This window comes from Camelus bactrianus, chromosome 7 (assembly GCF_048773025.1).
Source record: "Camelus bactrianus isolate YW-2024 breed Bactrian camel chromosome 7, ASM4877302v1, whole genome shotgun sequence".
In the NCBI taxonomy this organism is placed as follows: Eukaryota; Metazoa; Chordata; class Mammalia; order Artiodactyla; family Camelidae; genus Camelus; species Camelus bactrianus.
Genome location: NC_133545.1, coordinates 47,128,267 through 47,152,099, shown reverse-complemented (window position 1 = coordinate 47,152,099; position 23,833 = coordinate 47,128,267). Strand labels below are relative to the sequence as shown.

Genomic DNA, 23,833 nt, shown 5'->3' with positions numbered 1-23,833 from the left:
TGCTTTTGCCTATTGTTTTTTTTTTTTCCTCAGGAGTTTAAACCTGTGTGTTAAGACTTTATTTCAGATTCTTCTTACTATTTGGGGGTTCTTTACCTGTCGATTGATGAGATTTACTGGAGGTTTATCACACCATGTAGTCGCTTGTCTTTGTACTCACATGACTGTTGGAATGGTTATTTACAAATTGTAGCCCATTCGCTGCTGGAGGGCTTTGTAGGCCTTGTTCTGTTCTCTGATAAATGCTGCTGTGGTGGTGTCGGAGGCGGACACAACTTTTTTCTTCATGTTATTTCCTGGATGTCCAGAGCATTCTTTGTCTTCACAGTCTATATTAAGATATATTGTACTATTGATTAATGTGTCACTTTTTCTTGAAACACATCCCTGACTACACAGATTCAAATGTGTAACTTAGGAAAACTCAAATTTTCTAGCCTTGTGTTAGCAGGACGTGTTCCTTTTCATTTCAGCGGTCATCTTATTTTCTGTCCAACTCTTAAACTCTTTACTTCCACTTTGTTTGCTTTTCTTACTATTCCACCTTATGCTGCTTAACTTTTTGCTTTCATTTCTGTAACTGTTTTCTATTTGAGACCTTCCAGCTTAATTCCCTTACTTTTTCCTACCTGTTCACTCTAAACCATAATCTTGTTTATACAACAACTCACTTTTTAGAAAAACTTGTTGCAAACTGGCTGCAGTGTTTGTCCTCTTGTGACAACCTTATGAGATAGTCTTTTCTATTGTTGCTTTTGCTATTCTTTGCCTTTCTTCTTCTGTGTGATCTATCTTTAAGTATGCTTTCCCTAATCCAGCTATTTGAAAGAACATGGCTCTGGGCCTTGCCCCATATTAAATTCTAAGCTGGCAGGAATTTTCCTTGCAGTGACTAAGGTTTGAATGTGAACGTTTGGAGCCTTTCCTCCTTCCCAGCCCAATCTCAGGCAGACGTTTCCTGCAAGTGGTGGTTTGTCAGGCTGACTCCTCATTCAGCCCTGTTTGCTCTGCAACTCCGAACCAAACTGGGTCCCTGCAGGGTCAGTGCGAGCCCCTGTGGGCCCCACCCTGGCTCTGACACTGGGCTAGCCTCCCTATGCTCAGTCTTAAACCCCTGCGCCATCCCCCGCTGCTTTTAGCAGCCCTTAAACCTACATTTCAAGGTTTCACGTATCTTCTGATTTTATGAAAGAAGTTCATTTTGCCTTAGCCTCTGTGAGCTGGCGTCCTTCTAGGTAAATTTTAGATGCTTCCTACCCTGCATGAATGTTGTGCCAACAAGGTTAGAGAACCTGCGTAAAAGCAAGCAGTCTCTCAGACCACGGGCATACAATGGCTAGGTCTCTGCTTCCCCTAAGAACCTTTCCTTTCCCGCTGTCAGGTCATTAGTGCACGTGGAGGCTGCTGTCACACGTCCTACTGCCTCTGCCTTTCCCGGTAACTCTGGTCTGATGACAGTCATCTCAGCCTCCCCTCCCCTCCCCTCCCCACCTCCAGACACACACGGGTGCCCCTTCCTGTGTGTTCCCGCACATAGCTCTGTGTGGGCACCTGTCAGCTCAGCTCACACACAGATCATCTGTGTAGAGTTACCGCCTATCGCTGGGAGGAGCTAAATAAAACAACGTTTGCATAAATGGAGGCGAATTTTCCACATCTCCCAATGTTTCCTGTCCCCAGTGGTAATAGCTGTAGGATACAAAATCTCAACAGGAAGTAATCTAGCCCTTTAAAGAGACTGTGTTCTGCAAATCATCAGGTAACGATTTTTACTGGTTATCGGTTGTAGACCTCTCTACCATGCCTTCCTTGGAATCTAATCTTACTGGAAAACTTTACTAAAAGCAAGTTTGTTTTTTCCTACCTTCTGTTCACCAGGCTTAATGACCTCCTCTTGCGATGCCGAGAACTCGATACCTGGACACAAGATCTTGCCCTTCCAGCTGTGGTATGGCTTTCCGGCTTCTTCAATCCTCAGTCCTTCTTAACTGGTAAGGGCTGGGGCCGGCAGCCCCTGACGCTGACAGAACCACGCCCCTAGCAGACGTGAGCCTAGCTCTACCTTTGTGGGACACCCCCTTAACCCCCCCTGCGCCCAGCTGACCAGTCCTTGTGCAGTAGCCACGACAGAAAAGGGGCAGGAGTGATGGTGCAACTCCAGGGAAAATAAATGCCAGCCACATGCAAATACCCAAGAACCAGAAACACCCTACTGGACCAGAGCTCACCTCAGGGAGATGCTCCCCGTACTGGTGGCTCCTGGGAACCTTACCTGTGACTTCATCCTACTCAATTCCCGTCCCTCCTCTTCCCAAAGCAATCATGCAGACCATGGCTCGGAAGAACGAGTGGCCACTGGATAAAATTTGCTTGACTGTTGATGTTACCAAAAAAACGAAGGAGGACTACGGGCACCCTCCCAGGGAAGGTGCATACCTCCACGGGCTCTTCATGGAAGGTAAGACACCCCCAGGAGCGCACGTAGGGTTATATTACGTTTAGGACTTCACTCACACCAGTGGTCATTTACCTCGTTTCCTACTGCCAGACAATGTAGGTGCGAGGCTAGGATGTGTGTCCAACGTGAGCCAAATTTCCAGGCGTTTAGGGTGATGGCTATCATTAAAGACCAACACCGAATTTTGCTTTTTAATCAATGGAAAATATTTTCATCATCTTTTAAAACTGTCAGTAACGTCACTCCTGTAGTAAAAGACTTCTCTAAGCCTTTAAGATGCCAATGCATATTGTCAATAGCTAGTGGGGCAGGGTGGGTAGGGTATGCAATAGTCTCCAAATTTGTTCAGCCATGCAGTTCTCTTGTAGAACCTTTGCTCTTATCTCTTACCCTAAAGGGCACCTTGAGAAATGCTGTCAAGTCTCTGCCAAGATGCTCCTTTTCCCTTTGAGGTGCGTGCCCCAAGTTCAGATGTTTAAAGGCAGGCTAGGTGATGTAAGAGAGTGACCTGAACTTGGCTTAAGAAAGGGTGCATACAGTGGGGAGGGAACGCGGCGACTTGGAGATGACTTACACGGTCCATAAGCATTCCGATTCATTTCTTTTTTTCAAAGGGAGCGCAAACCAGTTTGATTCATTGTGTCTGTCCGGATTCATAAAGAATCTGCTTTCATGAAATTTTACACCTTCTGAATTCAAATTATTTTGTTTACTGTTCATAGGAAAATTTAGGCGTTAGCACGGGAGCCACAGGGTGCGCAGGGCGGGGTGGCAGGTCTCTTAACCTCCCTCACGTCTCGGGTGTGGGCCAGGTCGGTAAGGAAGCCACTGACAAGCAGTCATGTGACAAAACCAGAAGAACTTTATTGCCTACAACAGCGAGAGGCTCGGCACCACCATGCTACAGTTGCCACCCTTGTGTTTCTGCTGTAGGTGCCCGATGGGACCCCCAGTCAGGAACCATTGCTGACGCCCGCCTCAAGGAGATAAGGTCAGCGATGCCAGTCATCTTTGCAAAAGCCATACCCGTGGACAGACAGGAAACCAAACACACCTACGAGTGTCCTGTGTACAAAACCAAAACGAGGGGCCCTGACTACGTCTGGACCTTCAGGTTGAAGAGCAAAGAGAAGACAGCCCGATGGATGCTCGCAGGTGTGGCTCTGCTGCTAGAGTCATAAAACCCTGGTGCCGGGATGCCCATTCCTCCAGCCTCCGCCGGAACACAGTGAGGATCTGTCATTGTCACCGCTGCTACGCATGGTCATTTATTCTACCAAGAGGCATATGATATATTCTGGCTTAGGTAACTTTTAAGTAAGTTAAATACGTGTTAATTTTTTTTAAACACCATCCTTGAAAAGTAGAGGAGGGGGGACAAAAAGCAAATGTAGAAAAAAATACAAGAAAACTACAGAATCTGTTCACTTTCAACTTTCCCCAGTACCTCCCCCATCCTGCAACACAAAAAAGTATAGTATTTCTTACATTTTTATCAAAGTTCCATTGAACATACATTCAACCTGAAAAACATGGTCGGAAGTCTCCCGGTCCGTATGTTTTAGTTCTTGCAGATATTAAACAAAATCTTTTTAAATTAAAAATTAACCCTTATATTCTTTTAATATAGAAGCAACTGACCTCAGGCAGCAGGTGAATCCTCAATGAAGAGGCAGCTGCTCCTGCCGGCCAGCAGCCCTCCAAGGCCTCCAGTGTCTGTCATGTGACAGTTCACTTTTGTTCAGGTTTTAATAGAAATAAAACTACTTCTGTGATCAATTGCACTTTGTAATTTAGGGGAACATTCTTCAATGTAAATTTCCAAGGACCCAGAGCAGGTTAAACTATGTGGTTTGAACCATGGTTGCTGGTGGTAAGGTGAACTAAAGGGGCTAGAACCCTGCAAACACTGGGCCCGAGTTACTGTTTGGGCGGTGAAAGCTCAAGGCCATGCTGATAGTTAAACTGTGTCGAAGGCAAGAGCCGCTTGCACAGTGTTCTCCCTGGAACTTACCTGCAATTTTAACTCCGTGTTAAACTGCTTTTTAATCATCTGCAGATGCTTAACAATTCAGTATACAAACAGGCCTGCATCTACATGGGAAGAGATTCCTCTGCTGTCTTCCTGAGAAATCTTTTTAAGTGTATAAACAAATCTTTAAAAAAATAGAATTTACATCTACGAAGAATTTCGGTATAAAAACAACAGTAAGAAATCTTAGGCACAAACGGTACGGCATGTCTTGTTGGAGTACTCCACGGTGAGTTGGCTGATTTTTCTCTCTCAATTGTCTTTTATCAGCTGCTTCTGTAAACTGAGAAAAAAAATGGGAAGTGTTAGTGTGACAAGCAGTTTAGTGGGATGGAAGTAAAACCCCGGCAGCATCCATGGCTAAGGAGGCTCAGCAACCCCCTAGGGCACCAAACCGGTTCTCCTGACGCAGTCAGTCCCCACTCCTCATGCTTCCACAGTAGCAGAGGCTGCTGGAGACCAGTGCCAAGGGGGCTTGCCTCACTCCCCTGTCCCGAAACTGCTGTCTCCTTGTCCCCAGGGCACATCGCCCAAACTGCCCCTCTCTGCCTAGCAAGGAGAGGCTGCCTTTGCAGCTTTCCCTCAACCTGCCTTGTATATTTTAGTACTGTTTGACAAAATGAGGGGAAAATTCTAGCAAAGGAGGGAATTCCCTAACAGGGAAAGTACCAGTTCTGAGCCTTTCCAGTACAAACAGATGTAGAATGGCTGGCAGAGGCAGTTTAAAAGAATCAGCCTGAAAGAAGGCAACTCCTTACCTGCCCCAAGGACCTCCCCTGCTAGACCCAAGGATGACGACCTCCGTTTCTGATGGGTGAGACATACCTCTCCAGATATTCCTTCACATTATTATAACCGTAAAACTTGGCCAGATGAATGAGGATCCCTGTGGCACAGCGGCCATCACGCTTCCGACAGTAACTACAGTTGCAGATCCCTCGGCAGGGAGGACACATCCAATCCTAGGAGAGGAGGGGCAGCAGAAATGCCCTGTCACCAAGAGGCTTCAGGAGGACAAGGTTCTGGTCAAGCCTGGCTCACTTGGCCTCCCCTCCTATCTTTAATCAGGTGGGATTCGTTAGCTAATCCTTCAAACTATAACATGTTTCAAAAAGGCCCAGAAAAGTTGATCACCCAGTATCATCCATGCAGAAACAGTAAAACATACTGCTTTTAAATAGGAGCAGGACCCCTTACAACTTCACGGGTCACCTACCCACGAAGTTGACCCTGCTTTTAAGAGTATAGGGTTTCTCAAATCATTTAACCTAAGTAGTTTACGTTCATCTGCTAACTGGGGACAGGAGATTTACTCCTAGGGACTGCTGCGGAAGAGAGCTCACAGGGCAATGGTTAAGAGAACAGACTCCAGCGCCAGACAGCCCAGGTTCAAGGGCGTATAAACTAACTCCCACACTCTGTATTATCTTATTTTACAGAGGGAACCAGCGTGTAGGGAAGTGACATACCTACTTTATAAGGCTAAATGAATTAACAACAACTGAAGTAAACTAAATTGCATTCACAGACGTGAAACCTTGGAGCAGTGTGGGGCACACAAAAGGCACCCTTCACCTCGACATACCTGGGCCTGGCCCAGGAAAACACATTACACTGCTGGAGGAAAGGCACACAGGTTCACCTGCACAACCAGAACTGTAAGAAAGCTTGGCTCTGACCCTGGAAAACCAAACAAAACATACTCTCCTCTGTCCTATCTGTTGTTCAGCTTGCTCTCTTTCCAGAAGGAAACCCTATTTTTCATTTCTGAGTCTGAGTCTTAAGAGGCAGAGAGAAGGTGGTGAGGGGTCTACAGAAACCAGAGCTGTGTGGCTACAGGTACCCTGATCGTCAGCCTGCTTCCCTGCGCCAGGACAGTCTGTGACCTGCACGGGCCCCGCTCCTACCGGGTCCAGCAGCGCCGCTCTCACGTCCTCCCCATAGCGGTTCCGCAGGCACGGCCCGCAGAACTGGCCCCGCACCCCGCCACAGCTCTGGTTCCGACACACCGTCTTGGTGTCAATGGTCTTCTGCCGACACTGGTGGCACGTGTTACCCTGGGGGAGAGAAGGGGAACGTGGGACTTACAGGCAGAGGCCCAGAGGCCATACAGACATTCGTAAGTACAACGAAGCACTGCTTCTCCCCTAGAATCAGTGCTGTTTCCCTGGTACAAAGCCTGGCACCCTGTGGTAGCCCGTAAGCACCTTTACTTGTGGGCCAGAGCAGCCTGCTGGGGCAGCTGAGACAGCAGGAGGCTGAGAGGGCAGGAAATGATCAGGTGTTAACAAACCGGGAGAGGCCAGATTCCCACGGTGGGTGACTGAGCAGTGACACTCCCCGGGAGACGCCATCGGTCTCCAACCTGGGCCCCAGAAATCTGGTTGCTTTCACCATCAAATCCCCTGGTTTTAAAAAGTGGGCAATTAAACTGAAAACCTTTAACTACTACAGACAGTGTCCCATCATCTAAAAAGGATGCCAAACAAGACAAAGTCATCCTCTAAACCTCCATTTAGAAGAAATTTTAACCCATTTCCTAATAATCAAAGCTAGTCTAGCAAACTTGTTTCTATATAAACCAAAAAGCACATTATTTTTTTCAGTGTTCAAAAAATTGAGCATTTAAAAGATAGTAATTAAAAATGTGCCCTCCCTCCCCGTAGGTAAGATGCGCCTCGCGGAGAGCCCTCTCCCTGGTCTGGTAAGCCGCCACCTCCTGCGCCGCCTCCCCCTGCCCCACGCACCTCTTCCTCCTCCTCCTCATCCAGATACACAGACAGACAGACAGACAGATATACAGAGACACTAGATTCTTCTTCCTCAAGACAGAAAGACAGAGACACCAGCCTCCTCCTGCATGAGAGAGAGATATACAAGCAGACTGACAAACTAGCCTCTTCCTCCTACTCCATTACATACATACATAGACAGACAGATACAGAAAGACATTAGTCTCTTCCTCCTCCTCTTCATTAGATATATAGATACATAGACAGACAGGCAGAAACACTAGCCGCTGCCTCCATTAGATACACAGACTGATAGATAAATACAGAAAGACACACTAGCCACCTCCTTATTAGATAGATACATACATACACACGCACGCACACACACACTACCCTTCTCCTCCTCCATTAGATAGACAGATACATACAGGGAGACACACTAGCTGCCTCCTCCTTGTCCTCCTCCATTACATATAGACAGACCCTAGCCTTCTCCTCCACCTTCATTAGAGAGAGAGAGGCAGAGACACGAGCCACCAAAGTCTCTGCCTCCCCCTCCTCAGCTGGATGGGGGGCAGGAGCAGAGAGAACTGGCTTACCTATCTAGCAAGCGCAGTTTACTGCCAGAGTCATCAGCTGGCTCGAAAGTGTCCTGGAAAATGTCTTGTTCCTAAATGTCTTGTTCCTCTTTGATTTGTAAGAAGGCAGCTCACTACCGTGTTAGATGCTTTCATCTAACAAGCGTTAATGAATACTGATAATGTACCTATCGCTGTGTACCAGTTCAGAGCCCACCCGGGGGAGACAGCACAAGGGTGTAAGCCAAGGTAATTTAAAACAACTCCGCATTTCATATACCAGTGCTGTGGACTGCTAGTATGAGTCACAGTTGTGCAAATTATTCATCAGAAATACTTTACCAGAACTTTATCATAGATTTTATCTCGAACAGTTATGGCCACATTCTCTAAGTCCTCTTCAGTGATATCCTCCACTGGCCGAAAAGAAGATATACGGTGACGTCTTCGATGCCCCTGGCATTTCCCCTGCAAAATGAGCCACAGCACTACTTGGCATTCATAGTTTCAGTGGTTTAAAAAATATATATATATATAAAAGTGTTAAACTCCTCAGAGCTCTAGCACCATTAAAGTTAAGAACTATGTCTCTCTTCTAGTTCCCTGAAATCACTCACTTGCTCAGCCATTTTCTGAACTCGTGCCCTATTGCCAGGCTTCCTCTATGGCCACGTGACACAGGATGATACCTGGGTAGCTCAGGGTGACCTGACCGATTAGTGGTCACCTGCTATAATCTTCGAGGACAGGGGACCGCACTGAACGGCCAAGCCCACAAAGGGGAAGGGTCCAGAGTTTCTTGCTCTGGACTAAAAGCTCTCGAAACTCCCCTTCCTAAAACAGAAAGACTAGGAGTCACTGTATTTCCACAACCAAAACCACAAAACACTTTGGAGCCATCATCAGGCCTTTACTGCCTCCATGGAGATCAAGCTGGGGTCCTAACCACTGAACTGCTCAGCTGCGAGAAGGGACCCTCTCCGGGGCCGACAGCTCAGACCTGGGGTTCTCCTCCGAGTGTCAGCCCAGGAGCACTGGCAGCAGCTGGGAACTTGGCTGAAATGCAGATGCTCAGCTGCTGCAAACCCAAGTCCGAACCTCAGCTCTTCTAACAAGCCTGGGGGGCACTAAGATGAACGCTCACATGAGAAGACTCCTGCTTAGACATAAAGTGGTCTTATGGTCAGAAAATACCCCACTAATTGTCTTCCTTCTCCTGAAACTGTAAAACTCTTCTGCGAACTTGGCAGCGGAGACGGTGAAGTTCTCCAGGGCGAACTTCTCAGGGGGCCGTGCGCTCCGGGCCGGGTTTGTGCGCCGTGTGAGCTGTCCCTCCGAGAAGGCCCGCCTCACTGTCTTCTTCTTCTGCAAACGAGAGCACACACAGACGCCACCAGGTGCTTTCTTGAATGAAAGCCTTCTGGCAATCAAGTGTCTACGTCAGTACCGGAGTACATAATTATACGGCGTTCCACTTACAGAAGCTGAGTTCGGGGTTCTGACTGGGAAGAAATCTGGCATGGAGTTCAATTCCGCCAATAACTGAGCAAGCTGAAATTCAGAACAACAACAAAGAAAGATCTTACATAAATACTGCAAAGTCTGCTTCATCTAACACCTCATCACAAGGCTTCCATTTTGCAGCCACGAGAAACTTAACTAAAGTCATTGACATAAGATCTCAACAGTTGTATTTTTAGCCTCACATGGAAAGATAATTACCTCCACAAGTGAGATTCTGACATCATCATAGGGTTAAAATCTAAGCCCGTTCCTAGTATCTAAGGACGTGACACGAGGAAACCGTCCCGGAAGGACCAAGGCCTAGAGCGTGAGGTTAGAATCATGACTGGGCCACTAATCAGCAGTGTAACCCTGGAACACGCCACCTCGCACACCTGAATCCAGTTTCATCTTGTTCAAAACAGAAAAGGCTCCGCTAGATCATTCTGACAGTCATCTTGAGCTCCAAAACCCTGGCTCTCTTAAGTTGGTTAACTTCTCATCAGTAAAAATAATTTATGAAAACATTCCCAAATACCCAAGAACACCAAATAACATGCCAATCAATTTAAATTAGGATCCGTTTTAGTTTTATATTTACACAAATGTTTATGGGTGTCACTAAAAACTCATGAAGAACATAGTTCTTATTTTAAATATTCAGACAGATATAATCCTAAAAATGTCTCTGTCTTTGGATAAATTTCACCCTAAAGTGGGCTTTATATTTTCTTAAGTAACTTATTAGCCCTGTAATAAAATTGCATATGCAGTATCATTAAGTTTTAAAAGAAGTATAAAAAACACTAAAATACTAAAAGTGATTACATGAGCGTTAGTTATTTTTTAAAATTATGAAGCAAATAGCAGTTACTGACCACACGTAGAAAAAGCAAGTAACACAAAGATTTCACCTTGTTCCATTAATTATTCTGGTGAAAACATTTTTAAGTGACTCAAAACTGCTCTTTTTTTTTTTAAATACCTGGACCCCTTTCATTCCCTTGAGCTGATGTCCTGAAACATAGCAGTTAGGTTACAAGACGCCTGTCTGACGTGCACAGTGTAACCCCTAAGTGGGCCTCATGACATCTAATTACATGCGGCTGCTTTCTGCGGGGAGCAGGCTCCCTCATCTCGGTTTAAACACCACTGCGTGTTTGAAACTCAATTTGATAAACGATAAGTGGCAATAGATCCTGGCACCGTGGAGGGAGCTAAAAGTGGTCCTGGAGAGTCTCTTTCTGTCCCCAAACCAGAGCTAATCAGGTGACAACGGCTTGGGGTCCAGGAAAAGAGAAAGATCCCACAACACCCAGAGCACACTTCCTGCCCGAAGCCGGAGCCCCGGCAGCAGGGCTGGGCTGTGCTCCCTCACCATGGCCTTGTTCTCCTTGATGTTCACAGTCCTCCTCAGCAGGGCGTCTGAGCTCTCCTGGCCGTCGTCCTCAGACTCAGAGGCAGAATCTCCCCTCTCCTTCCCCTGTCTGCAGCTTGTCTTTCTTCCAAGAGTTGCTTTTTTACTGTCCTGTAAGCATGAGCCAGAAAACAGCGGCTCAGGAGAATTGTTCTTATCAGAATTTTTGGCCAGTTTCTTGCTGGGGAATTGAAAGGCTACTCGAAGGCCAATACTGCTTCTCCGAGGCCTGCTTCTTCTAGGTGTAGCCTTTTCTTCTTCCTCATCTTCCTCGTCCTCACTCACGAAGGATGCTTTACCACCGCTGTCACTCAAATCTGACTCCACGAGCTAATAACACAGAGAGAGAAAAAAAGGCATTGCTTTATCAAGGACCTTCAGAAACACATATGCTTAAAACCACGCTGACTATTTTAGGGGAAAAACGAATAGCTGAAACTGTCTTATTAATAGTTTCTGCTGAATGGATCAGTTAAATGCTCAAGCAGTTTGCTGATGAACAAAATCAAAGAGCATGCTACTGTCCACTCTGGCCCTGCCACACCCTGTGTTCATTCCAAGCACCAGGCTGGAAGCAAAACGCTGACAAGGTGGGGCTCCCCACCCCCACCCTGCCCCAGCGGACCAGCCAAGCTGGCATATCTGGGAGTCAAATAATACAGAAACAGTCCAAGAAAAGAGTATCTTCAGATAAAAATGGGGGGAATCTTGCCTCACACAGCAGGAACAGAACTCAGGAGTAAAAGGAACAGGAGAGCTGACTTCACGTCAGCAAAGTGACCAAGGAGCAGGCAGATGACCTGCCGTCAGGTCCCTGGGGGAACCTTATCCCTAGGGCATGATGGGTCCTCTCTCAAGGGGAGCCCCTCCCTCCTCTGTAACCCGCAGTCACATGATGAAGTCAGGCAGGCAGCTCGGCTGGGGGCCACAGCCCCCATTCAGTCAGCTGTACCAACCATCAGCCCCCATTTTCAAACTCCACTTGGTGTAGGTCTCCAGCATTAAAACATGACTTGGTTTTTACACATGAGAACACAGTAAGAAGGGAAGGCAAGACATTAGGGTGACAACCCAGTGACGGTGGGGGACATCTCAGATGCAAGGGACTCTTAGCAACAGCAGAGATGGGTTTAAGTATTGAGATCAAAGTCATTGGCTGGGCGTCTTTCCTTGACCACAGGCTGGAAAGTTTAGGCTGGGAACCTCTATCAGGGGCTCCTGACAACGGCACTGCTGTGAGCATCATCAAGAACAGCACCAGGAGGGGCCCAGGATTCAGTAAATGATTCCGTTTCCTCAGTGACCACCAAATTAAAAGCTGTACTCAAAAATACGGTATAAGAAGAGGGGAAAAAAGCAGGTAATTTCCAAGCCTTCATGTCTGTTATCAATGCACAAAACAAATGAAGCAGAGAGTGAGATTATACTGTACTGATTTATCCATATGTCTTAATATCCTGAACTTTCCATGTTAGTAGCTTTGGAATTCAAAATGATGGGCTGCAGGGGAATCTGTAGTAGAAGACACTGCTAGAGAACCTCAGAAGTATCTCCCCTGATAGGCTTTCCTCATTTATCATAATCATCACCTAACCCACCTCTTTACCAAGGATGTGGAGTAGCTTACCACAAGGGATGAAGTAGGGAAAAGAGCAACTGTAAACCCCAGTGGAGCCTGCAGGAAAGAACCAGGGCCAGACCGCAGCTGTGGCTGTTTCACATCTGGCTAGACGACCACAAGACACCAACATACAGTCAAACCCTACAACCAAGACGGTGGGCTCACCACTTCTCACTAGGGTGGGCAGCAGGGTGGGTGGGCAGACAACGATGCTTGTTTCCTCACTGAATTTTACAATCAAATATGCAGATGGAAGGACCTGCCCTGAGCTAGAAGTTACATCAGAGTCAACATAACATTTTACAATTCATTCCCTAAACGTACAGACTCTGAGGGGTAAAAAAAAGACTGGGGGTCATTTACTTTCCTATGCTGGAAACAAATTCTTGGAAGATCGCAACATTACTGAGCTAAAGAGCAGCAGATAAATAAGTAAGAGTAGATGATACCCATTAGGGTTTGGAAGGATCTCAGTGTTCTCGCTGGCAAGAAACTGGAGACTTGCTGGCCAGAACATACGAATTGCCATGCAAATGGCTTCAGTAAAGAAAGCCTAGGGGGGTGGGGGGCAGTGCCTACAGGTTGGCACAGCTCCACACTGCTATTCACAGAACAAAAATCGCCATCAAGCAGGGCAGCCTGCCATTAGGGCTTTTGGGCCTTAACGGCCCCCCAGGATAAGGTGAGGGACAAAGCAGCCCTACTGCTTATGGCTCTACTTCACCCGTCTACACAAATTCCACGCCGGAAGTGGCTCCTCAGGAGCTCCTGAACATGAAGAGGCTCAACCTCTCTGCCCTTTATCTTGATACCGAAGGAGGAAGTGGTGAATTGATTTTGAGATAAATGTATGCTATTTTTCAGTTTGTAGAAAACAATTTTATGCCCTCTACTCACCCAAATCCAAAGGCTGTTCTTCACAGTTACCCTGGGATCCAAATCCTAGTGGGCAGTAAACTGGCCTAAACACACGGAGTAAATGGAACAGCTCAACCACCAGCTGTCCAGGTAGCACAGGGCTGAGGGCACCCTGCCCGCAGGAACCAGGCAGGCCCGGGCCGTCTGCATCACTACGCAACAGGTCAGCACAGAGAGCTCAGGTCTGCACCACAGCTACATTTCTGCCAAATTCACTTCAAACTGAAGAGCATGACTTTGCACCCAACAAGAACTGACTTTCAGGAACTTGTTACTCCCAGACAGACCCTCCTCTTTTCAGATAAAAGAGGTTCAAGAAAGTCTGAAATACAATCTTTGATAAGGACAATAAGGGACACCTGGGACACACTCCCTCAACTCCCAAGGCACCCAGGGAAGACAACTGGGCTTTCTCTAAGAGAATGATGGACTGGTGGACCAGGGATTCGCCTCAGAATAGCAATTTTTACATTTTTTGTTAACTGGCTTCTAAGTTGAACACATAAGAAAAAGTTAAAATATTTTCATCTGTCAAATGACTTCTTTCAAGTAAAAACACAGAACTAAAAATATTACAACCCACACTCCCTCATGTTGGTAATTATTACCATTACTTCTGGGTTACTATTAACATTCAGATCACTCTGCGTAAATCCTTCAAAATCTTCCGTCTCTGAGTCAGTGTCCTCTATAAAAATTCTTCTCAGCTCTTCTGTGAAGTATTTGGAATGGAAGCGCACATCCTGCTAAATTAAAAACACACACGTCAGGGGGAAGAGAGAAGCACAGAGGTTTCCCGGGGCTGGAGGCAAGGAGGGGGTTCCTGTGTAATGGGCACAGAGTCTCCGTGTGAGACGATACAAACATTGTGGAACTAGACACTAGTGACAGCCGCCAAGGCTTGTAAATGTACTTAACATCACTTAATGTTTCACAGGCAAGAAACTGGGGACTTACCTGCAAGTAAAAATGGTTAAAATGGTCAATTTTCTGTTATGTATATTTTACCACAGTAAAACACATTTATACATATTTTCTAAAGCTTATAGAAATTTAGACCCACAAATTGAACAATTTCAAAAAAATCAGAACGTCCACAGCGTCCATCAGCTTCTTGTGTGACCCCCAAGTGTTGATGGAACTGTTTCTCCTGCAGGGCAGCCCAGCAGGAACGTCTGCTCTCACACAGAACCAAACACACAGGGACGAAGACATGGGGAGAGGCCCCCCCACCGCCCCCACGTGCTGGCTCTCCCTCCTCACAGACATCCCAAGCCGTCTCCTCCAAGGGGAGCAATTCTCATGCACAGACAGCAAGCTTCCCTGGAGGAAAGGGCTGGAGACTTCCACTCCCTCCCCGCCCACTGCTGAGGAGACACAGTTGCTCCCCCGCTGGCTCCCACTGGATGGGATGGATGGAAAAGCTGCAGCCCTCCCACCCCCAGGAGTCCCCCCACAGGAGGCGAGAGGCCAGCCACCACCGCAGGGAGCGAGTGAGCCCAAGGAAAGAGATCATATGGCTGCTCTTAGATAGATACTTTCCAATAATGACTTTTTCTTTTGAACTAATAAAAATAAATGGCATACTTGGAAGAAAGGAGAGGAGAAAGCAAAAACTGTCCTACAGAAAGGAGAGCCACGAATCAGCCTCCTCCAAGCTGGCAGCCAGGCCTGGAGTCCGTGTTCACAGCTGCCGTTGACGTCTCTCCCTCCCACACCCGATATAGCAGTGACCCCTCATCACACCACATTTGGTTGGAGAATCTTTATCTCCCCCCGCCCTTGCCTTTCCCTGACTTTAATTATATCCTTCTTCGAGCTCCGATAATCTCTGGAGAAAAATAGATATAATAGACGAGTGGAAAAACTTCTAGGGGGATACAGAAAGAAATGTCTACATCCGGCATTTTTTTAAGCTTAGAAATGTCTCCTATGAATTATTATGGGTAATTGGAATGAGTGTGCTCAGAGCTAAATTACTTTGTTCCTTTGTTGATAGCTGTGGTGCAGCTGCTTAAAAAGAATACACAAAAGGGAAGTTTCTTTGAAGTGAAATTCAGATTGTGTTTCAGGGAGACCCAACGTCGGCACTGGCGCACACACTGTACAAGTTCACGCGGCTTCTCTCGGCTGGTTAAAATGGACCACGGGCGTGTGGGGTCAGGGAGGGGTGGGGGAGCAGCAGGCCAGGGTTTACTACGAGGGATGAATGGTGCACGGTTGGCTCCCAAGGAAACCCACCCTGAACCTGCTCCCTCCGAGGGCAGGAAACATCTGGCTCACAGAGCCCTGTGCCGGCCATGTGTGCATTTCATCCTCTCCCCAAGTCCCTGCTGGGGGCCCGACGAGAACAGAACATGTCTTGGAGTAGCAAGTTCCAAGCTGCCAGTCCTCTGGCTCTGCCTGTGCTTTGAGCTGGCCTCACAGGGCAGCAGTCAGCCTGGGAGAGATCAGCATCTTTGGTGGCTGGTTCTGATGGAGAAAAACAACTCAGCCACAGTCCTCAACCAAGGCCTGAGCTTTTATTCTCCTTATTTCACCTGGTGTAAAAATCATCTTTGATAGGGGCCTGTGCAAAGCAAATGCCGACTCCACAGCCTCCTGCATTCTGGGTTACAGCCCTCACACAGCTCTTTGCTCTCTGGAATCTGGCACTGCTCAGAACACTCCTCACGGTGGACCCAACAGGCTCTACTCCCCCTCACCCCTCACTGCCTGACCACACTCGCACGGAGGGACTGGTGATTTCTGAGTAAGGGAGGAAGGTGACCAGAACTCAGCTCTACAGCTGAGGTAAGGGCTGTGAGAACCATGGGAGCAGAAGAGAGGAGAGAAGGGAAGGGATGGAGGTAAGAATGGGGCAGAAGATTCATCAATTCCTGCCAGGGAGTTGAGGAGATGGGGAAGGAGCAGGAGGGGTCGAGAACTCCAAAGATGGAGCTAGCGATGGGGAAGCCAGACAACCAGGGGAGGCAACACGGTGAGTTTCAGATCTACCTCAAACAATCAGGACAGATCCACGTGGCCGTCAGAAGTACATCTGGGGCTGGAGAGACGAGCCAAGCCATACAGAACTAGGAGGGAATGGATGATACCACGCCAGTCATGGAGATCTTTACAGTGGAAAGGGCTGAAGACAAATCTTGGAGAACATCCATACATGGGGACAGGACGTAGACAGGATGACAAAGAACAAAACGTGTGAGAGAGAGAGAGAGGGGAGTGGGAGCAGGTGGCTGATGGGGTCAAACACTGCAGAAGCTCCAGTAAGGCGAGGACTCCATACACGGCCATCAGGCTGGCTCTTCACTCACATAATAACTACTTCTGTCCTCTCCTTGCGCAGTGTAAGGTGGGTGGGTTGAATTTACAGTTTTTAAGAGAGGCCGTGGTGCAGAGGGAATGAGGAATTCTGAGGGCCACAATGAACTCAGAGGAAAATGCCACGAAGGCTGGATATTCTGACTGGTCATGCTCTTGCCAAGGCACAACATAAACCTCCAGCAATCTACCTCTCAGAGGGCTGCAACTCATGTTTGCCACAGATCAAAGTAAGTAAAGACAGAATAACACTGTCCCCAGCAATTCCCAGAGTGCGGTGTGGGCAGAGCCAGGCTGCAGGAGCACAGAGGCGCAGTGTCTCAGGGTAACCATGCAGCCCCCCACGCTATCACCGCGGGGCCAGCCCTCCCCTGCCAGCTGCGTGAGAGCCTTGCTACAGCCTCACCCCCGAGGGGGCAGAAGAGAATGGATTTGATCATGTGAGGTCTTCTTTATGGGAAAAAAAAATTATCATACACAGAAAGGATTTAAATAGCAAAACTGAGCAAGGTACTCTCACTAGTTTCCTTGAAACATGATGACATAACATAACATTAATAAAATGCTCAGCAGTGAAATGACATCACCAATCACAGACCATGTTCCAATAAAAGGATACCCAAACCAAGATCCAGGATCCCAGATGGACCCGCCTTCCTTGAGAGAAGGTATCCATACCTGCTTCCCCGACTCCAGCGAGTCAAAACTATCACAGCTCTCCTCTGATGAGAGGGTTTCCATGGGAACATCGTCTCGGAATCCGACAAACTCTTCATCATCACTGGGGGCGTTAAAGATGTCAGCCACTTCTTTAGGGATCTGTTTTGGATTGAAAAAAGAATTATCAAACCAAGGGCCATTAGGATCGGTTAGGGAAATTTTCTAGAGGAGTAGGAATTACCATCCTATAAGTTTATCAGTTTGCCATGGTTGCCCAGAAGACCCCAAAAACCTTGAGCAAAGTGTACCTCAGCTGATACCTCAAGGGAAGGGGTGGAAGAGGACAGAACTCCTTTCTCAAATTCTAGGGATATATTCTATGTCACAGGGAATGTCAAGGCCATGCCTAGATAAAAGCCATTTTTGATCTCTTGGAAAAAAAAAAAAGAAAATAGACCATTGGTGTCTGAGAAATCAATGATCTAATTTTCTCCTATAGTGCATGTGTCTTTGAATGTCATCCATGTCAAAAAGATTCCTTAAGATAGTACTAAGCTCCTCTTTTAATTCCCACCTATAGTTCTTTATTCTTCTGTTCTTTGTTACATGAAAATTCACACAAAGAAATAGAGCTTTCCTTCTTTTCTATATCCTGAATCAATCGAAGCAGTTTAAAATTAATTCTATTAAATGCTATTACAGGCAATTATTCCCAGAGAGAATGTTGTCAGCACATTTAATATAACGAATATGTACCTATCTGCTGAGAACTCATTCTTGTATGCTGACAACATTTTTGCACCCAACTCTCTATTTTGAAAAAGTTCAAACACACAGAAAGTTGAAAGAATAGCATGAACATCTGTATATGCTTCATCTGGAACCCCCATTTGCTTTTTTTCCCCCTCTCTCTTTCAACAAATACTAGGTTGAACCTTAGGCATTGGCTGATACCTGAATGTTTCCAGCCTAGGAAAACAGCGACTTAATATGAGGCAACCTAATCCACATGTTTAATTTGCAGACATCATACAGTTCACCCTAAAATACTTCAGCGCACACCTCCCAAGAGTAAGGACATTGTCCTACAGAACCATGAAGCCATAATCATGGCTAAAATAACACTAATTCTATAATATCATTTGCTATGAGTCCATATTCAAATGTCTGCACTCTACCCAAAATGTCTTTCACAATTTTTAAGGGCAAAAGGGCTCTGTCCACTCAAGCATGGATCATGCACTGTGTTTGACTGTTTATGACACTGTTTTTTTGTCACTTTTCATAACGCTGACATTTTTTAGACGGCCGAAGACAAGTGCCTTGTAGAATGTCATCCATTCCGAGCTCATCTGATTGTTTTCTTGATACGGTCAAGTTAAATATTACTGGCAACAATTCTCTACAAATGACATGTACTTCTCAAGGCATCACATCAGGAGGCACAAATGTCAAGCTGCCCCCTATTAATTAGCAGTATTTTTAAATTTAATTATAAAAGTTTCAACTATATTCATAAGCAGATGGAACAGAACAGTATCATGAACACACATGTTGGCTCCTGAGCAATTATCTGTCCATGGCTAATCTTGTTTCATCTGTATCCCTCCCCAACTGCCCTACTTCCAAATTAATTAAAAGCAATTGTAGACATAGCATCACTTCACTTCATATTACCAGCAAATACAGTCTGTATCTACAGTTACTACCAACTCGTTTTTTTAAACTCATGGTTTATTTGGATTATGATCCAAATAAGGACCATACACAGGTCAGTAGGTCTCAAGTCCTTTCATGTGTCTCCTTCACGTTTCACTTCTTCTCGTGACTTATTTTTGAAGAAATTGGGTTATCTGACTGTAGAGTCTGCCAGAGTCTGGAAGGTTTTTTTGTCTTATGGTTTTTGCAGCCCCAAGACAGCATTTAACGGACTCCTCCATCCCTTTGGGTTTCTTGTAATTTGGTAGTTAAATCTAGAGTCTCAGTCAGATTGAAGTTTGCTTCTTTTTGACCAGACTTCCTCATGAGCAGTGCTGCATCCTTGCTCAGAAAGCCCACACGTCTGGTTGTCTTTTTAGTGGTGATGCTGTTTGATCACCAAGTTAATGTGGGACCTGCCAGATTTCTCCTTAGCAAAAACACCTTTACCCCTTTGTCCTTAACCAGTAATAATGAGGGTGATGCCTGAGGTTCTGCGAATATCCTTCTCCCTGCTAACTTTTCACTCAGTAGCTTCACTACCCACTGATAACTCTTTCCTGAATCAATTACCATTTTAGAGGTTGCAAATCAGTGATTTTCAAATACTAATCATCCTCACACATTAGGTGGCAATCTTCTGTAACACAGTATTGTCTTTCTGTCTCTCCCTCCCTCTTTCTTCCTCTCCTCTCCTTCACAGGTAGATTCTTGGCTTTTTGTGGGCTTTTTTTTTTTTTTAAGTGTTATAACCCATTACTGTGCCATTATTCTTTCTGATGCTCAAATTGGCCAAATTTGGCCACTCGGAGCTCCTTCAAGGCAGCTTCTGTGTCTTAATAGTCTTTGAGCACCTCCTTGCTCTGTGACACAGCAGGAGTGCCAGGCTGGCCCAGTACTTCACCTGCCCCAGATCTCGAATCAGCCACTTCTCCAAGGAGCCCTGGCATTTAGAAATCGAGATCTGAGACCTAGGAGTGCTCTTGGATAGGTAATTCTCATTGCTTTGACTGGACAGAGCGAGGGTGTTTTAAACACCTTACATCTAAACTCACAGTAACATCTTGAATTCAAACCCAACACAACAGGATTCTTCCTCATCTGCCTCAATCTCACATTAGTACTTCCCTTCCCCGACAGTGAAAACCCCGATTCCCAGTACTTCTCACGTACCTACCCATCTGCTTTATCCACAACACACACAAAACAATTTCACACCTGCCCCACTAACACCACTACCAGCATCACTGCCAATAACGAATCAAGTTCAAGATTTCATTGGGGTTCCTTCTACCCTCGGAATGCAGTCCTGCTACATACTAGACCTTTTCTCTGAGATAACCAGACTGTTGTACTTTATGTGCACTTCACGTTGCTTCATGTAGTGTATTAAAGAGATGCTCTTAAGGGTCGGGATTTTAATAAAACAATTTTTACTGCTACAATAAGACGTTCCCATGTGCAATGCATTTTCTTTTAAAACTGAGTGCACAGAAGTGAAGAACGCAATGACCACCAGGACAGTTTGGTGCCACTGCCTTGATTCATGCTAAGGACAAGCAGTTTTCTCTGCCTCTGCTTTGGCACCATCAGTGCAAATATCAACACGGCAAACAACATGGCAAAAAAGGGCAAATAATGTCTTAATATTAATATGACAATAACTGTCCTCTTGGAACCCTAAGTGTTTTGGGGTTCCCCAGACAATACTCTAAATAACCACCATACCAGCAGACACAGAGACGTGTATTCAAAAATTACTTGGATTCTTTGGAGTCTTTTTTCTGTGTACTGAATGAACTTTACAGTCATGTTCACTTGACAGATCGCTAATCCCTAATCTACTTATTTTTATCATGGTTTTAATGCTTCTTGTTTAAAAATGATTAGAAACTTAATGGTTCAACCAAAGAAAGTTTAACGTTTCTTTTTGAGACAACACAAATCCAGAAACTGAATACAAGATTAATGATGTCAGAGGGTTAATTACAAATCATCTAATGAAATCACTGCAAGAGACAAACAAGGAGACACAGAATTAGAGTTCCACTAACAACAGGAAAAAAAAAAACCTATAACATTTATGCTAAGCAGCAGCTCCTAAACAAAGCCTAACTCTGAGATGGTTCTTGGGAGAAAAATTTAAACTTTTCATAAGAAGGTAAATTTAACAGTATTTGGCACCCTGATCTTTTCAAAGTTATCTTTCGTTGTTGTTCAGCCAACAGAGCCAATACTCCAAGAAAATACGTGTACTAGAGAAACACATGATACTTACGAAAGTGTAAGTATGTTAAGACTTCATATAACAGCCAGCAAGTTCAGTCCCTGGAGCGGCACTTTCTGATTTATCACCATTCTGTGAATTAAAGACCCCGCTGGCCTGGACGCCTGTTTTAACCTAATGGGTTAAAGGAGGAGGAGCACCCAATGCAGTAACTTACTGGAAGCACCAGTAAGAAATGGAGAGGCTGCTGATACAAATAAATTGCTTCCAGGGGCAACTGCATTAGTCCCCGGGCTATTGTTGTGGCCCCAAGGCCTGCTTCTGCCCACTTCCTCCTTCTGACCTCTGCATCTGCTCCGGAGGGGCCAGTCAGGGGGCTGTAATTACTGCTTAGGGACAAAAGGAGAGAACACACTTTCGAAAAAGCAAAACCCACTACCCATCCTTGGGGAGTACAGGGCTCTGTTTCTTGCTGCCTAACTTCAAAAAGCATTAAGAGAAGAGTTTCAGACAGTCGCCAAGCCCCAGGATTTAGCAAATCTCTGAAATATTCAAGTGTCTTCAGCGCAACACACTGTTCAACACATGCAACAAAGATGGTAAGATCTGCCTGAGAGGGACCGGATAAAAGAGGACTGAGAGGGACACTTCTAATGTGTGACCGGTTCAACAACACAGCAATCTATTAGGCCCGAGGATTTGTCACTTTCCTGTTCCATTCAGCACTCATTTACTCAGTAGCTGCACAGTCTGGACAGAGCACAACAGACTTTTACCCCCAGAGCTTATGTTCCATCTGATTACATCACCAATCATATAAGACCCACCAGAGCAAACCCCCAAAAAGGCAAGTAACTGAAAATATAAAATATTCCCAACCAGGGGTTATGCTTATAGGAGTCCATCTTGCACAGTATTAGCATAGTGGCAATCTAGCTAACCAGAAAGAAATCAAAAAAATCCTCTTCTGAGAGTGAGAAGACTTTTATTATTCAAAATTATTTTTTTTAAATACACACATTTCTGCCATTGCTTTCCTACACACCATAGCATCTGTTCACTCCATCCTTGTTGGGATAATGTGAGTATCGTCAAAGGTCAAGTGGGGAACCAAGATTCAATTCTTCAACCAGGACACAGGCACAAGGATGGAGTCCCCGGCACCTCACGCAGGGGTAAATCCTTGCCTGCATCTGACCTAGCTGTCCTTTTCCTAGGGAAGGGGTAGCTCCCTACGAAAGGTGTGCTGGGTCAAAGCATACACTTTGTGACAATCCTATACAAGAGGAACTAAAGATTTTCACTCAGAATTCCAGGGCGTCTATATACAAAGCAGTCAGATTCACAGCACCTCTCTCAGAAAGGACTGTAGATCCCTGTGAACTACCTTGGGGCTCATCTCGGGAACAAAGAATGCAAACTCAACAGACCGTGGGGCCAAGCAGGTGGGTGAATAAGGCAGCAGCTCAGAGAAGGGCTACGTGGGACAATGCTGGCCTGAGTCTGGGAAGGGCAGCCACTCCTGCACCCCAGCAGACCCCTGCCTCACAGGAACAGGGTCCAGTACGCCCAACCTTCACCCTCCCCAGAGAAGCTAGGAACCTGAGTCTTGGTGACACATCTCCCAATTATAAAAACGTCGGCTTTTCTAATGTAAGGGCCAAATGCTTACTGGCTGGATCTCAAACTTGTCCAGGGAAGGCACACAGCAGAACTCACGGTGCTTTGTGGAACAGCAAGGAAATCTCAAATGCCAAAATTTCAAATATTACCAACAGTGTATCTATTACCGCCCAGTAGTAATAGCACTGCACACCAAAGTGTTAAGAAAATTAAAAGAAAAACTCTAAATTAAAAATAGCCCTTCCCTTTTTCACAGCAGCACTATTCCCAAAAGCCACAAAGTGGGGGCAACCCAAGGGTCCATCGACAGATGAACTGATAAACAAAAATTACTCACCCTTGAAAGGGAAGGAAATCCTACAAATTTTGAATCGTTACACTGTACATCTGAAACTCACATAACGTTACAGGTCAATCTCACTTCAACACAATTTTTTAAAAAAACAAAAAACCACGACAGAGTCTGAATCAGTCGGTCAGGGGTGAGGCCTGAGTTCTGTATTTCTAACAAGCTCCCCCTGCTCTAGTCTGCAGAGCACGCTTTGAATACAGAAGCTCCAGCCCATTTCCTGTTCCTTTCTTGTGGGATGTGACTTTTCCTACTTCATACTAGCTCTTTATGAACACGTCTCAACTTCTTTACTATAGGCAGTTGATTCTCAGAGCAGACTCTGCATCTCTTTGGCATCTGTCTCTCTCACCCTGTCCCTCCAGCACCAAGAACAGAAAAAATAGAGCCTCATACACTCAGAGGTCCTTACTAAATATGTGAGTCACTGATGAGCACCATCAATTAATTTTTAAAAAGTAAACTTAAAAATTAAGTATAATTTTTTTTATAATCAAGGCTTTTCTGTATTTCAAAGATATCTAAATTCATTCTTCCTGGATAAAAAAAAATACCACCTCTGAGCCAGGAGGAACATATTTCTCATCATTTAGTTTGTAAAGGAAACGAAACTGAGATTCTCTTTAAGGCCAATTGATTCAAGAGCTGATTTTGATAAAGCTTGAAGAAATGTTTCTTATTCCAGGAACACTAATG

General features: G+C 45.6%; 2 protein-coding genes across 10 annotated transcripts in view; one reads left to right on the top strand and one right to left on the bottom strand.

The window, feature by feature from the left end:
• The window catches only part of DNAH11 (dynein axonemal heavy chain 11), a 280,729-nt gene extending 276,487 nt beyond the window's left edge, over positions 1 to 4,242 (top strand). For all 6 annotated transcript variants that reach the window (XM_074367353.1, XM_074367350.1, XM_074367352.1 and 3 more), the window contains 3 exons: positions 1,879 to 1,991; positions 2,318 to 2,458; positions 3,392 to 4,242. In XM_074367353.1, coding sequence (XP_074223454.1) covers positions 1,879 to 1,991; positions 2,318 to 2,458; positions 3,392 to 3,639 — 502 coding nt within the window. In that variant the 3' untranslated portion in view covers positions 3,640 to 4,242. The remainder of the gene's footprint in view (positions 1 to 1,878; positions 1,992 to 2,317; positions 2,459 to 3,391) is intronic.
• CDCA7L (cell division cycle associated 7 like) overlaps positions 3,298 to 23,833 on the bottom strand; it is a 38,326-nt gene continuing 17,790 nt past the window's right edge. For 3 of the 4 annotated variants that reach the window (XM_074367365.1, XM_074367366.1, XM_010968606.3), the window contains exons 2-10: positions 17,259 to 17,399; positions 13,868 to 14,005; positions 10,682 to 11,050; positions 9,280 to 9,351; positions 8,995 to 9,165; positions 8,143 to 8,268; positions 6,398 to 6,547; positions 5,316 to 5,452; positions 3,298 to 4,773 (exon numbers count right to left, since the gene is read on the bottom strand). In XM_074367365.1, the coding sequence (XP_074223466.1) occupies positions 4,743 to 4,773; positions 5,316 to 5,452; positions 6,398 to 6,547; positions 8,143 to 8,268; positions 8,995 to 9,165; positions 9,280 to 9,351; positions 10,682 to 11,050; positions 13,868 to 14,005; positions 17,259 to 17,399 (1,335 nt within the window). In that variant the 3' untranslated portion in view covers positions 3,298 to 4,742. Of the gene's footprint in view, positions 4,774 to 5,315; positions 5,453 to 6,397; positions 6,548 to 8,142; positions 8,269 to 8,994; positions 9,166 to 9,279; positions 9,352 to 10,681; positions 11,051 to 13,867; positions 14,006 to 17,258; positions 17,400 to 23,833 lie in introns of those variants that run through there. The other variant, XM_010968607.3, reaches the window with a different exon arrangement.